The 13,947-nt window shown below is 52.0% G+C and overlaps 1 protein-coding gene across 4 annotated transcripts in view; it reads left to right on the top strand.

Annotated features, from left to right (window-relative positions):
• Nucleotides 1-13,947, top strand: part of GAB2 (GRB2 associated binding protein 2) — a 97,252-nt gene that overhangs the window by 72,889 nt on the left and 10,416 nt on the right. For 3 of the 4 annotated variants that reach the window (XR_010828454.1, XM_013187318.3, XM_066989960.1), the window contains exons 3-6: nucleotides 7,395-7,635; nucleotides 10,197-10,783; nucleotides 11,916-12,010; nucleotides 13,114-13,396. Coding sequence is in view for 3 of the 4 variants with exons in the window: in XM_013187318.3 (XP_013042772.1) it covers nucleotides 7,395-7,635; nucleotides 10,197-10,783; nucleotides 11,916-12,010; nucleotides 13,114-13,396 (1,206 nt within the window). In the remaining variant the exon portion in view is untranslated. The remainder of the gene's footprint in view (nucleotides 1-7,394; nucleotides 7,636-10,196; nucleotides 10,784-11,915; nucleotides 12,011-13,113; nucleotides 13,397-13,947) is intronic. The other variant, XM_066989961.1, reaches the window with a different exon arrangement.

Here is a 13,947-nt window from a genome sequence, read left to right on the forward strand (position 1 = left end):
AAAACACCTTTTTCCTGGTCTGTGCTTGTACAGCCCTAAAATAAGGGAGTCTGGCCCATGACCGGGGGCTACGCTGCCCTAGACCATTTACAAATAGTCTGGATGGAATTTAACAGATGAGAATCGATTTATCATGAACAAAACCAGTTGTCAAATGCATCTCCCCTGAGGCCATTTCGAAACCATCTGTGGGAAGGAGAGCCAAGGAAGCTTCATGGCTACATAAACCTCGTGTCTACTTGCTCCTTCTCCATCGGGATGGCTTGAGGTCCTCCTGGACAAGCGGGTTCATTATCATAGAATCACAGAATCATGAAAGTTGAAAGAGACCTCCAGGATCACCTGGTCCAACCACCCCCCTACCACCAATGTCGCCCACCAAACCATGTCCCCAAGCACCACGTCCAACCTTTCCTTGAACACCCCCAGGGACGGGGACCCCACCACCTCCCTGGGCAACCCGTCCCAACGCCTGACCGCTCTTTCTGAGAAGAAATGTCTCCTCATTTCCAACCTGAACCTTCCCTGGTGCAACTTGAGGCCATTCCCTCTGGTCCTGTCACTGGTTACCTGTGAGGAGCTGATAACCAGTTGGGTGGAAGATGGCTGGCACGAGCCCACCAACCACGGCGGGACCAAACCGTCTTCATGGCTACAAGCTCCACCGTGAAATTCCTCACTCGCCGTGCCCAGCCAGGAAGATTTTCATCCCACATTTTGCTTCCAGTTGCTGTGGAGACCGATTTAAATGAAACTCTGGTACTTGGAAAGGGAATATGATTCTAAGTCATTTGCGATGCAAGGTCCCATGTTAATAGCATTAGCATCTTATTTGATTATGGCGACGTGTGGGGAATAAATTCCAAGTCCTTTTTGCCAATCATTACATCTTAAAAAGAAGAGGGAGGGGGAAACGTGGAGGTTTTAGCTGATACTGAAGCCTTTTCTGCGATTGAACTCGTGATTTCTGTATGCATAGATGTTGGCGGGTCATGGGCATCTTTAACCCGATGGCAAGGAGAGCAGCTCCCAGGAAGGGACCTTTTCTTTCTCTGCCTCCACTGAGCACTGTTAATAGACTGCAAAATGGGCTGGACTCGGGTTTTTAATGATGGATACAGAAATCCAGGATGGCTTTTGTGGCACTTTGCTTTTTTTTTGCTGGAGCATCGGTGTTGCAGAGTTCACGTTGTGCAAGACGCAGTCTTCCCATTGCTTGCAGAGATTTTGTTCCCTGCATTTTACCCTCAACATCTCAAGTACGGATTCACCTTTAGGATTTCTTTAGATGATCCTGGCAGGTAGACAGGGTATGTCTGTAGCCCCCTGTCTGTAACCCTACAGACAGGGTATGTCTGTAGCCCCCGCTCTCTGGTTCAGGGACACTGTATTGCGGCCATGGAGAGAAAAACGGGGCCAAACTCCTGCATTTTTGTCCTATGCATGCATACAAAAGTCCCAAGGGAAGAGGAGAGGAGAAATTTGGGGATCCCATCCTTTCCCCATCACTTCTTTGCTGGGTGATCGTAAAGCAGCCCTGTAACAGCACCGATGTTTTATTGACTCCCCAAGCAAGCGGGGAGTTATAATGTTTCTCCCCCAAGGTAAGGAGAGCTGGAAATAAATTACTTCTGTAAAGAGCCGGGGATGGCAGCTCTCCTGTAATACAAAGTGCAAATATTTGGGCCTCCTGTGCTCTCCCTCGAATCGAAATGGCACTAAATCATGCATAAGTAAAGCAGGTTCGCATTTTCCTCATAGCAAAAGTTTTTTCTCTGCTCTCCTGGAACCTAAGCTTTCCATAAAAAGGGCTTTAACGTTTCAAACCTGTCCTTCGTCCCCAGCTTTAGGTCGCTGTCCCCCAGCAGAGCTCTCTGACAAGGGTGTCCCAGGTGGGATGCTCAAGGTCGCAGAGCCACCGGGGCTGCAGGCACCACGCATCCCTTTGCTTTGCCCTCCAAATATTGACACGAAAGGATTCGCTCTGTAAAGGGTGGCCGCAGGGTGTGTCGATACCATGCAGAGCCAGGTCAGCGCTGCCAAGGGGTGTTCCCGAGGGTTTTGGGGTATTTATTTATTTTTTTTTTTTGGCTACAGCGACAAACATCGCTCGGCTGTTTTTGTCACTCTCCCTCCTGCCCCTTTGTCCTTCAGAGAATCGATTTCTGTTCAGATAGCTGGGATATGTAACGCGTTGAGGTCAGGATGATCTGACTTGGCTCCTTTCCCTCTCCTCTCTCTCCTCTTCTCCCCAGCACTGGGATTTTTCCCCCTGTTCCCATGCCCCTCCAAGGCGAACGCTGAAGAAATCGCTTGCGTTCGCCCTATTTTTTAGTGTTTTTGTGCAAATACAAGCAGGGCTCTGGCACTAATGGGCAGGAACGATGCTATTTATTTCCACTGATCTTTGCCTCGCTGCCTCTCCCGTCACCTCTTTCTGGGGTAATTCTTCCCATCCTATGTTGGATGCGCAAGTAATTGGGGTTTTTCACTGTTAGCAGTAGAGAAAACCTAAGGGGAGCAGCCTAGGCCAAAAATCATTTGGATGGCTGAAATTGGGAAAGAGAAACCATGCCCTTAGCAGCTGATCCCTGTCTGCGAAGCGAAGATGCTCCTTTCCCTTAGCCAGTCGGTGCAGCACGGTTTCTTGAAAGAAAATGGAAATAAGCAGCAGAAATCAGCTGGAAAATAACAGCCGAGAAGCCCAAGAGGACTTCATTTTACTCCTTTGGGCTCCTCTGCAGTGAAGGATGCAGCTGCGGTCAGCCCCACTTTGCCCCATCCTTAGTTTTGGAGAGCTCTGCTGCCAAAATTTGGGCAGCAGTGATTATTACAGTCCCTGCACCCTCTTCTGCAGCTCCTCGAGAGGGCAAATCAGACGCCCTTCCCCACCAACCCGCTGGAGAAAACCTTTAGCCGTCGGCTCTGCACATGTCCTCAGCCCGATGATGCCTTTTTTCGAATGCCATCCGGCTCCGAGAGCTGGGGAAATAAACATTCCCCAGGTGCCGCACTCATCCTCGCAGCATCCCAGGGCGTCCTGGCAGTGACTCATCCCCGGGACGTGTTGTTTGCTCTGTCCCTGCCAGGAGAAGCACGCGGAGGGCTTGTTTTGGTAGGGTTGTTTGTCTTCTTCTTTGTTTTTTTTTTTAATTATTATTTTTTTTCTAGCAGTGAGCTGGCAGCAAGAGTGGAGGCGCAGGCGGATCCCCATGGGGTTTTGTCCCCCGTTTTTGTTTTTTTTCCTAATGGAGCTGCTCCAAATACTGGGGGAAAGAATAGTGCATGAGGACGCCTCTGCGCTCTCCTAGGGATTATTTCTAGCGGGTTTCTCTATTCCCTCCCCAAATTAAAAATAATCGTCGGCCACGAGTTGTGGCCGGCAAGGAGTCAGCAGCACAGTCCGAAGCTTTGTGGTTTCCCGTCACAGAGGGGTGGCACAGCCAAAGCGTGGTCCCCAGCCGAAATGATGGCTCACAGATAGTGACCGATGGAGCACAGCCTCCAGAGCATGGCACAGCATCACCCAGAGAGGCATTTTGGGGTTTTACTTGCAAGGCAGTTTGGGGAAACCTTTATTTGCAAGGGTGCTTGGGGTAGTTCTCCCTGGCCAGAGTGTTGTGTGCATCACAGCCAATTTCAGGCAAAAAAGAAAGAAAAAAAAAGAGGAAACCTTGTTCCTTGCTGCAAGCATTGATGGGAGCACAGGAATTTAGCCCCGGCTGAAAATCACCACCACCTTTCCACCTCTGTGGGTTACAGGGGGTTGTAGCTGCAGCCTCTGCCTTCAGGGGGGAAAGCTAACGTTGCTGCTACAGTGAAAAAAATAAACATAAAAATAAAAAAGCTGTTCTGAGGAACAATTTCCAAAGGAGACTGAGTAATTATTGCACTCAGATAAGCGCAGGAACATTGTGTAAAGGGATGTGCACATAGCACTAGCCGACTGCTGGAAGCGAGGGACTTCAGAGCTGTCAGCAGTGAGGGAAATACCGCTTTGGGGGATCGAAAACATTCATAAAAAAATCCTGGCTCCCAGCCTAGTCAGGGCCGCTGCCGGCCGTACTTGTAGCTGCATATTTCTTCTTCGGGGACGAAGTCCCGATGAGGATTTCTTTTCCCCTTGCTGCGACATACGGCCGAAAAGGCACATCTTAACCCGGACCAGAGAGCACCACGCCTCCAGCTGACCGAAACCCGCCTGGCACCGGGGCGTTGTTGCTTCTGGTTCTCATCTCAGGGATCAGGACGGCATCTGCAGCACGAGCCCAACGAGCTCTTTGCATGCAAGCCGTGCTGTCGACATCGGGTTTTAGGTTGTGGGCGTCCAACGCCGCCTCTTGCAGACCGTGAGAGTCGAATTCCCCAACCTCGGAGGAGCTCCGGCCAGGAAACATGGGGTTAAGATGACACTTCCCATATGGCCCCGCTCCATAACCTTAACTCTGCCCCTCTGGGAACAGCCATAGGAGCTGGAACAAGACCTCATCCCTCCTTGGCTATATTCGATGCATTCCCTCTACATAAACTCAAGATCTCAACGTAAAGCCAAGGGATTTGGGAGGTTTCATCCGCGCTGTTAAATGAACGAGGGCCGTGGGCTTATCCTTGGCTGCAAAGGCAGATGGTGGTGATGGATGGGGAAACAACATTTTTTGGGGTTCTGCCCAGAGTGAGCTGAGCATCGTTGGTGAGAACAATGCCCAGAGGCATCCAGATGGGACCCCCGAAGGATGTTTGCCAAGTGCCCAGCATGGACCCACCATCAGTGTGTGACCCGGGCATGCAAGATTCCCTTTCTTCTCTAGTAAAAAAAAAAAAAAAAGAGAAGAAAAAAAAACATTAAAAATAAAATATAAAAAAGCAATCTCAGCAGTCCCCTTCTGCAGCAGCAGGATTTATCTTCCCAGCCCGCGCAATCCCCTCCCGGGCCCGCGAGGCCATCCATCTCTCACCTGCTATTAGGGAGTTCATCTCCCAGCCCTAATGGAGTACGTGAGCCATGGATTCACTCCCGCTGCTGCTCTCGGGCTTCGGGTCGCTGCGGGAAGCGGGCTGGGAATTCATTTTGAAAATCGATGCAGCTGTCGATAGAGCGGCTTCCCCTGGGGAAGCAGAGGTGCTTTCACTGGGCTCTGCTTTCTTGCTCCTCTTCATCCCCCGCTTCGTTTTACACTGTCAGGCTGATGGAGATAACCACCAAGTAATTAATTTTTCTTTCAGTGGCTGCCGTGCTCTCTGGTTTCCCCAAACTGAGCTTAATTTTGGAATATTTCCCTTGGCGGTGCAGGATTCTTGGGGCTCCTCCACGCGTTGCGATTTAGGTTTGCTGTGCCCCAGGGGAATGCCAGGCACTGTCTGCTCTGTGCAACCCCAGTTCTCCCCTTAGGATGTGTTGGCACAAAGAAATCAGTGCATTTTCCTACTCCTGGGCATATTTTGGCTTGCTGAGGCTATCCCATGCCATGGGAAGAGCAGAGCCTGCAGAGGACTGCTCAGGGAAGAAGGGCCCCAACCTGGCACTGCTCTTGGTTGTCCCTAGCTGGGGACATGGCACCTTCCTCAGAAGAGTCTTGGCCAAAACCCAATGTCATGGGCAATTCTTGACCATGATTCAGGAGGCAGCAGGACCGTGGGGCTGTTCCCAAGAGTCATTGTGGGTGCAGACACCCTATTTTGGAGAGCAACAGGTCTGTGGGCTCCACCATACTTGTGGATCTCTAAGTACTTGATTTAGGGCTAAGACCTGGGACTCCCGGAGCTCTCAGGGCTCCTTTACCAACAGGGATGTGTCTTCACTGCTACGGGATAAATATTTAATAAGAATAAGGGTCAAGGCAATGTTTTGTCCAAGGACACTGAGATGGCCATTTACGCCCATGAAAAGCACCGAGGGATCTTTAATGCCCATGCAAAGAAGACAGAAATTGAGGTTTTAAGCTCTCATCCCCCACCATTAATGTCAATGTTATGTATCGATCCTCCTCGTGTTTAGCACAAACCGAACAATAGAGCCGAGCCACGCTCTTTGGCTTTTATTAATGTACTTTTTCTGTGTCGGGTGAAGTTTGCAGCATCACTGGAAAAAAAATGCAGCGGCGGTGAGCGAGCAGCAGACGGATCGATTTGATATCTTGACACAAGTCAGGAGTCAGTGAAAAATCACCCTGTGCACAGTGGCTCCTCATCTGAGTCGCGACGGCCTCTTCGTAGGGAGAAGATCAGGGATTTGAGAGAAGGAATGGAAAAAAAGTGTTTGGAAACCTGGAAAATCCCCCTCATCCTTGTGTTGGTTCCCTTACGGGTTTCTGAAGTTGAATTCGAGGAGCAGCTGGAGATCGTGGTAGGGAAAAACTGGGAGTGGTTCTTAGATCACCGATTGCCAAAAATAATAGATTAATCCAGGGAAAGATGGTCTTTTTTTCAGATTTGGGATTATTTATTTTGCATTTTGTATCGGCACAAAATAAATGTAAATCGGACATATAGGAAGGGTGACCTCAGTGCCACACGAGTGTTTTGCACACCAAGAGTGCATGCATGACCCCACTGCCTCTCTTGCAGCCGGAGATGGATCAACTTTCCCAAAATATTCCACAGCCTGGGGACTTGGAGGGTTTCATGTTTAATGGGGTTTACAGCTTGGCTTTAAAAAGCATTCCTGGTTCAAATTCTGGGAGTTTACCAGGGGGCTGGAGTAGCTGGGCAACTATTCCTGACCTCTGGGGTATTCTCGATTGAAACATATTTAATATTTTCAAACGTATTTCTCCGTAATCAAGGCGAGAGGGCACTGGGAGTTGGGTCTGCATCCTTTTTTACTGGCAGAAAATGTCAGAAATTCTTTCAAAGTCACAGAATGAATAGGGAATTTGGGGAACAAGGAAATATTTTCCAACTCTGCTCTCGCTGGGTCCATCCAAATTCCTGCCCCGTGCCTCAGTTTACCGGATTGTAGAAGGATGGCAGTGATGTCCTTACACAGAAGGATGGAGATGACTTGAATCACATCTCTAAAGCCTCTCACAGGAAGTCTCTAAGGAAAAACAGCAGCAGAAACCGTGGCACAAAATCTCTTTTCTTCCTTTTCCTTTTTAACCAGGTTTTAACAACCCACTGTTGCTGGCCTGGCATCCCCCAGACATCCCTGCAAGCCGTTAAGGATATGATAAAACATGATTAAAAAGATGAAATTTAACAAAATCTAATAAAATATTGATCTACCACCTATAGTTGCTTTTGCTCCAAGTGGAGGATCCTGCTGCTGCATCCCTCAGAGACATAAAAAAAAAAAAACATCGACCTCCACAAACACTGGAGCATTTGAGCAGGAAACCCACCAGAACTCCATTTGTGGGGTCGCTTACGCCGATGTGTTTCTTTTTTCCCTGCAGATACCCTGAGGAGCATCGCCTCCATAAACCACGCGCCGCGGTCCTCGCCGGCGGAGCTCAGCGGCGCCAACCACCACCTGCTGCGCGAGCGCAAGTCCTCGGCGCCTTCCCACTCCAGCCAGCCCACCCTCTTCACCTTCGACTCGCCCGCCGGCCACCTCCAGAGCACCCTGTCCGCCAGTGCCCCCCAGGACTACCTGTTCCTCCACCAGTGCATGAGCAGAAAGTCGGAAAACGCGAGGTATTGCAGGGAGCAAAACACACGGGGAGCCAAGGTTGGGGTTGGCCAACTCAACCCAACTTGGAGGCGGGCGCCTTGCTCTGGGTGGCCCTGCTTGAGCAGGGGGTGGACCAGATGGCCTCCAGAGGTCCCTTCCGACCTCAACCCATGTCATTCCGTGAGTTTTTTGGCGTGAGGACTTTTGGCTGATGGGAGCAGTGAGGAGGGATGGAGGAGAAGCGGCCGGAGCCCAGCTGGCGGGGTGTGAGCGCAGAGCCTGGCCTGCTGCCTCTGCTGGGCTTTCCTGCCGCAGCTGCCTCTCCCTACCGAAAAAAAAACCAACCAACAACAACAACAAAAAAGAAAGGGTCAGATAATTAACTTCAGATGGCGTTAATGGAGCATTGTTTAAAAAAAGCCCTCTGATGCTCCAGCTGCGATGATACCTAAAAGCCACCCTCTGAGAGCCCGAGCGTGGTGGGGATGAGGATGAAGAGGAAGAAGAAGAAGAGCAGGAGCAGGAGGAGGAGGAAGGAGAAGGAGAAGGAGAAGGAGGAGGAGGAGGAGGAGGAGGAGGAGGAGGAAGGAGAAGTTTCTGATGCTTTGGTGGGCAGAGGGAAACTGGCCAGCAGCAGCTTCTGCAACTGGGCCAGAAATAATCATCCCGATCGATGCCCGATCGAGATAATCACCCCCGTGCATGGGGCCAGGCTGCAGGACTGCTGGGAATCCCTCCCCAGCCAGCTCCGCAGCTTACTTTACTCATCCATAAAATGGGGGTAATAGTAGCTAATTGGCGGGCGATGCTGAATTATTAACCCGTGAGGGACTGCAGATCCTCTGCCGAACGGGCTGAATGTCTCACAGGCAAACCCAGCTCCAAAAGCGGCGGGGATTCATCGGCGTTATCACAGCATGGCATTTTTTTCCCAAATAAGCCCTATTTCTGAGCGCCACCTCGTGCTGGCTCCATGAAACAGAGCCATCAGCCCTGCCCAGCATCAGCCCCGCCGGAGCGGTGTAAACCAGCATCTCCTGGTTTTTCCCATAGCGCTGATTCTTCCCCAGGGATCTGCAGCTGGAAACCCCCCTGTAACCACTGATTTTTTTTTTCCAAGCTCGGTGATAGATCCGTGGCAGGACTCACAACATGGGGGGGGGTGTTCATATGGGGCTGGTTGAGCTCTTTTTTGGCTGCACGGTCCCCAAAAAGCCTGACCCAGCCCAAGGGCCACTCCCGACTGGTGCGGCTGCATTTGCTCTTCGTTGCAGAAGTCACAGTGGCCAATTTGACCCAAAAACCATCTCATCCGCTGGGGGTTTGGGTGCAGAAAGCCAAGCCAGGGGGAAACGTGGTCTGCAAAAAGTCACGCTGGAGGAAGGCGACAGCAGCAGGAGGATGAAACAGGAGGCTGAGGATGAAACGCGCTTTGCCAGAGGGCTCAGAGGGGCTCGGCAGCAGAGCAGCAGCTAATGAGCACTCAGCCTCCATCCCTGGGCATGACCACAATGCAAATCAAAATATTGTTAGCCAGGCGGGGAGGTAATGGCCATGCTGCCCGGCTCCCCACTGAGGAACCGAGTGTAAGTCTGAATTCAGCCCTGAGATTTATTCCTCTCTGCTTGCAATCGGGGCTGCAAACCCCAATTCCCAGCTGGAAGCTGCTGGGAGTGTAATTGGCCTCTATGGGGCTTGCAGCACCCCATGTGGGGCTCCAGGATGGGGCTCCAGCATCCCCATCCTGCTATCCACGCGTCCCCATAGCCGCGTGACCGATTAAATAGAGCCACAATGAAAGGAAGAGAAAAACAAAACACATCCCTGCCCATCGCTGGCTTCCTACAGCTCTGAGCGCCGACGGAAGGAAATTGTCTCAGCTTTGGTAACAAACAGCCCCCAGCCCCAGCCCCGAAATAGGAGGTGCACCTCGGGCAGTGTGACGGGTTCCTGTGGATGCCTTGATCCTATAAAGCTGCTTTTAGGGGCTCCCCCCAGCAGGAGCACAGCAAAGGGACCCAGTCAGAGCACTTTTCCCTCCAGCTCTCCCATAAGAGGCTTTCTCCATCCTTCCAAGCAGAGGCTTTATGGCCCTGCAAGAGAGCAAGGTCACGGTGTGGCCTGGCTACTCTGAAAAAATCCCCATGAAGAATTTTTTCAGCATATGTCGAATGAATTTGCACGGTCCTGAAGGTGCGAGTCCTCCCTCCTACATGGCAGATGGGCAGCACGGTGGTGATGGGGTATCTCTTCACAGCCTTGTCTCAGGTTGTTGATGCAAAAATCTCCTCTTTGGAGCAATTTCTGCCTGAATAAGAGGCTCATTCCTGCCCGTAGCCCTGCACACACCTCCCACCTGTGGCTTGGGCTTTGTTGGGAAGAGGTTGACTTTATATGAGCATCTTGAAGGTGTCTCAGGACAAAACGGGCTGTTGGGCACATTGGGAGGAGTCGGAGATGTTCTCATCATGTTGGGGTTGGGCAGTGTGGCTTGGGAGGGTGGCAAGGACGGAGAGCAGAGCTCGGTGCACCCCGGGAGCATCTCTCCCCGCCATCTCAGCTCCTTTCTCCCCTTCCTCCCCAGGAGCGCCAGCTTTTCCCAGGCCACAAGGTCCTCCTTCTTCATGCGCAGCGACACAGCCGTCCAGAAGCTCTCGCAGGGCAATGGGCACTGCGTGAACGGGGTGGGCGCGCAGCTCCACGGCTTCTACAGCCTGCCGAAACCCAGCCGGCACAACTCGGAGTTCAGGGACAGCGCGTACGACCTCCCGCGGGCTTTCGGCTCCTACTCCCACCCCAAGTCGAGCCTCACCAGCTCCGAAACGGATAACGAGGACGTCTACACCTACAAGACCCCCAACAACGCCCTGTGCAAGGAGTTCGGGGAGCTCTCCACGGACTCCTACGACGTCCCTGCCACCCCGCTCTCCGTTTACCAGATCCCCAGGACATTTACACTGGACAAGAACCACAACGCTCTGGCCGTGGCCGCCAGCGACTCACCTGCTGCGCCACCCCCACGGCCCCCAAAACCTGGGCAGACAGAGCCACGGTGGGGCAGCCCACCCCAGCGGCCCCAGCCTGGGGAAAGCTTAGGGCTGGCCCCCATGGCAGCCACCATTCCCCGGAGAAACACGCTGCCAGCCGTAGAGAACAGCAGGCTGCACCGAGGTGAATCTGGGACTTGGGAGCAGCGGGGGGCTTTGTCCTACCTAGCAGCCTTGGGCAGGGAGGTCCAACTGGGTTTTGGCAGAGGCAGGGGAGATGTTGGCAAAAGTCAACATGGGATTGAACACAAGGAAGCTCTTTCCAAGGATCTGGCCCTGCTTTTATTATGCAACGGGCTCATGGCATGGAGAGGCATCCCCAGGGCTCTGCACACCCAAGGGGCTCAGCTGGCTCTTGGCTGTGTTGTGCCTCGACACAAAACCCCAAACGTGCCCTCCAATGCTGTCCTTCACCAGGGCTTGCCATTTTTACCTTGCTTTTGGTTCAGTTCATAACTAGGGCTGTCAGAACTCACTTCAGCCTGGAGCTGACTCTTCGTTTTGCTCACCAGACTGGGAAGTAATTTTGCACATCTCCAAATCCCAACATCCCCAGTAAGGCAGAGACACTTCTCGTTGACCATAGATGAGTTTGCCCTTTCCAAACATTGTTCCTAGTCCTGCAGAGATCAGAGGGCTCTTGGAAAGAGCCATTTCTCCCCACATCACCTAATCTAACCCAGTTCATACAATTCTTGTTGTTTTCCCAAGCAGAAGAGGTAGTTCTAATTTAACTTAGAAGGGGCAGTTGGAGAGAAAACAATATAAATGATACACACAACTCCCTGCAATGACTTTTCCATCTCCTCCTACCTAAATACCAACATTTAGGTTGGAGCTCAGCTACAGACCAACCTAAAAGCTTAGCATCCTGTCTTCACCCCCTCCTCCCCAGACTGGAGGTTGCCAGCCCTTTATCTGCCAAGCGGGCCGTAACGAAGCTCTCCCTTAACCCAGTTTTGTCACCATGATCTACCTTACCTGACGTCTTCACCCTGGCATTCTGCAGCACTTTGACAGAACCAGGTTAGGTCCGGGCTGTACATGCAGTCGCACTGATGCTTTGGAGAGGTATTAACGGGGAGGGAGCATTGTAGGGTGTCAGAGGAGCTGTGATGGGCTTCAAGCCACATCATCCTACCAGCATCATGATCAGTGGGAATAAAAACTGCCTTCCCAGCACCTACATTTTGCTTGTGGGGGCCCCGTTTGTTAGTGGATGCTCTGGGACACGTGCTTTTGTGGTTGTGTTGCAGCTTCTTCTTGTGAGACATACGACTACCCCCAGCACGGGGGCGGCAGCGCCGTGCAGTCGGTGGAGTCCATGCACGACGGGTACAACTCCTACCTGGTGAGTTGGCCTTACAGGTTCAGAGATGAGTTGGTTCCAGGCAGGACCTCAGGGTCCTGTCCAGCAGAGCCAACTCCAGAAGGGTTGTATCACTGATTTCCTGCAGGACAGAGCTGGAGGGACAAGCACCCAACCCAGCACAACTTTGCTTTGGGTGCTTCCACAGAGTTTCTTGGAGGTTTAACCCCCCAAAAAAAGGCCCAGGAGACTTCTTCCTAAAAGCTATCGAGCTGCATTTTGACATGTTGCCAGAACAGCCTCTCTTGTGCACTTTCTAAGACTTCCTGAAGTGGAAATGACTTTACAGTGGCCTTTCATATTGCGTTTTAGTGCAATGGCCAAAGCCCAGAGAAAATTGACTTTCCAGGGTAAGTGTGCTTCTGCAGATCACTCTGATCATGAGAAGAGACGCCCATCTGAGTGACTAAAACCTTTCCCTGAACTCAGGGTCTTGAAAACATGGTATGTAGACCCTCTCGGTGCCAACTGATGGCCGAGCAGGGGACAGACTGGCCCTTCCATCTGTGCTGAGATGTTAAGGCTGGTTTGGTGACGATGATGAGATGCAGGGGGGCTTATTCATAGAATCATAGAATGGCCTGGGTTGAAAAGGACCTTAAAGATCATCTAGTTTCAACCCCCCCTGCTCTGGGCAGGGTTGTCAACCACTAGAGCAGGCTGCCCAGAGCCACATCCAGCCTGGCGTTGAATGCCTTCAGGGATGGGGCATCCACAACCTCTCTGGGCAACCTGTTCCAGTGCCTCACCACCCTCTGAGTGAAAAACTTTCTTCTAATATCTAACCTAAATCTCCCCTGTCTTAGTATAAAACCATTCCCCCTTGTCCTATCACTATCAACACATATAAACAGGCATTCCCCCTCCTGTTTATATGCTCCTTTCGAGTACTGGAAGGTCGCAATGAGGTCTCCCCAGAGCCTTCTCTTCTCCAAGCTAAACAAGCCCAGTTCCCTCAACCTTTCTTCATAGGAGAGGTGCTCCAGCCCTCTGATCGTCTTAGTGGCCCTCCTCTGGACCTCTTATTGGAGGCTGGGGCTGAGCAGTGTCTTGACGCTCTCAATGTCCTCCCGCTTGTCCCCCAGCAGGCCAAGGCCGTGGTGGCCCGCTCCCACAGCGCCGACTCCGAGGACAACTACGTCCCCATGAACCCCGGTTCCTCACCCCTGATCCACACTGAGAAAGCCAACGACAACGCCCAAAATCTCTACATCCCCATGAGCCCGGGGCCGCATCACTTCGACCTGGTGGGGTTGTCCTCGGCCACCCTCCCCTTGCACAAAGGAGGAGCCATGGCGCAGTGCCACAGGAGGTTGAGTGAAATCCAGCCCCCACCGGTCAACCGCAACCTCAAACCCGACCGGAAAGGTAAGAACGGGTGTCTGTGGGCAAAGCTTCCCAGGAACCCTTCTATCCTTGTGATATTTTGGACTACGTCTGTCTTCTTGTGCCACCAGCAGCGCGGTCAGCCCCTCAAATCTTCCTCTTCCCCGTACCCTTCCTCTTTCGGGAGGACTGTGGTGATCCCATCATTAGTATGTCAGCATCTAACCCGATCAGTGCACCAGATGAGGGCTGGGGCTGCAGCACAGCTTTCTTCTCTTCCACCTAATGAACTACCCTGGATGAGAAGAGCTTTCATGTTACCCTACAAATTTCCTTTTCAAACCCCTCTGGGCAAATGCTCTGGCCAGAGGATGTTCAGTGCTGCCAAAGCCTTGGTCAGCTCTGCTTGGCTGTGGGCTTTTCCCCATCCAGCGAAGCATCAGGGCTCCCTAATGAGGCACGTTCCCCTTTTGGGGCCATCCATCTAAATTTGGGGCTGTGGGTCAGAAAAAAAAAAAATCACTTTTTTCCCCAGTCCCAGTGAAAATGATTGCAGGGGGTTGGGCTGGGGGTATTTGTCATCAGCAAGGAGG

The sequence above is a fragment of the Anser cygnoides genome, chromosome 1 (assembly GCF_040182565.1).
Source record: "Anser cygnoides isolate HZ-2024a breed goose chromosome 1, Taihu_goose_T2T_genome, whole genome shotgun sequence".
NCBI lineage: Eukaryota > Metazoa > Chordata > Aves > Anseriformes > Anatidae > Anser > Anser cygnoides.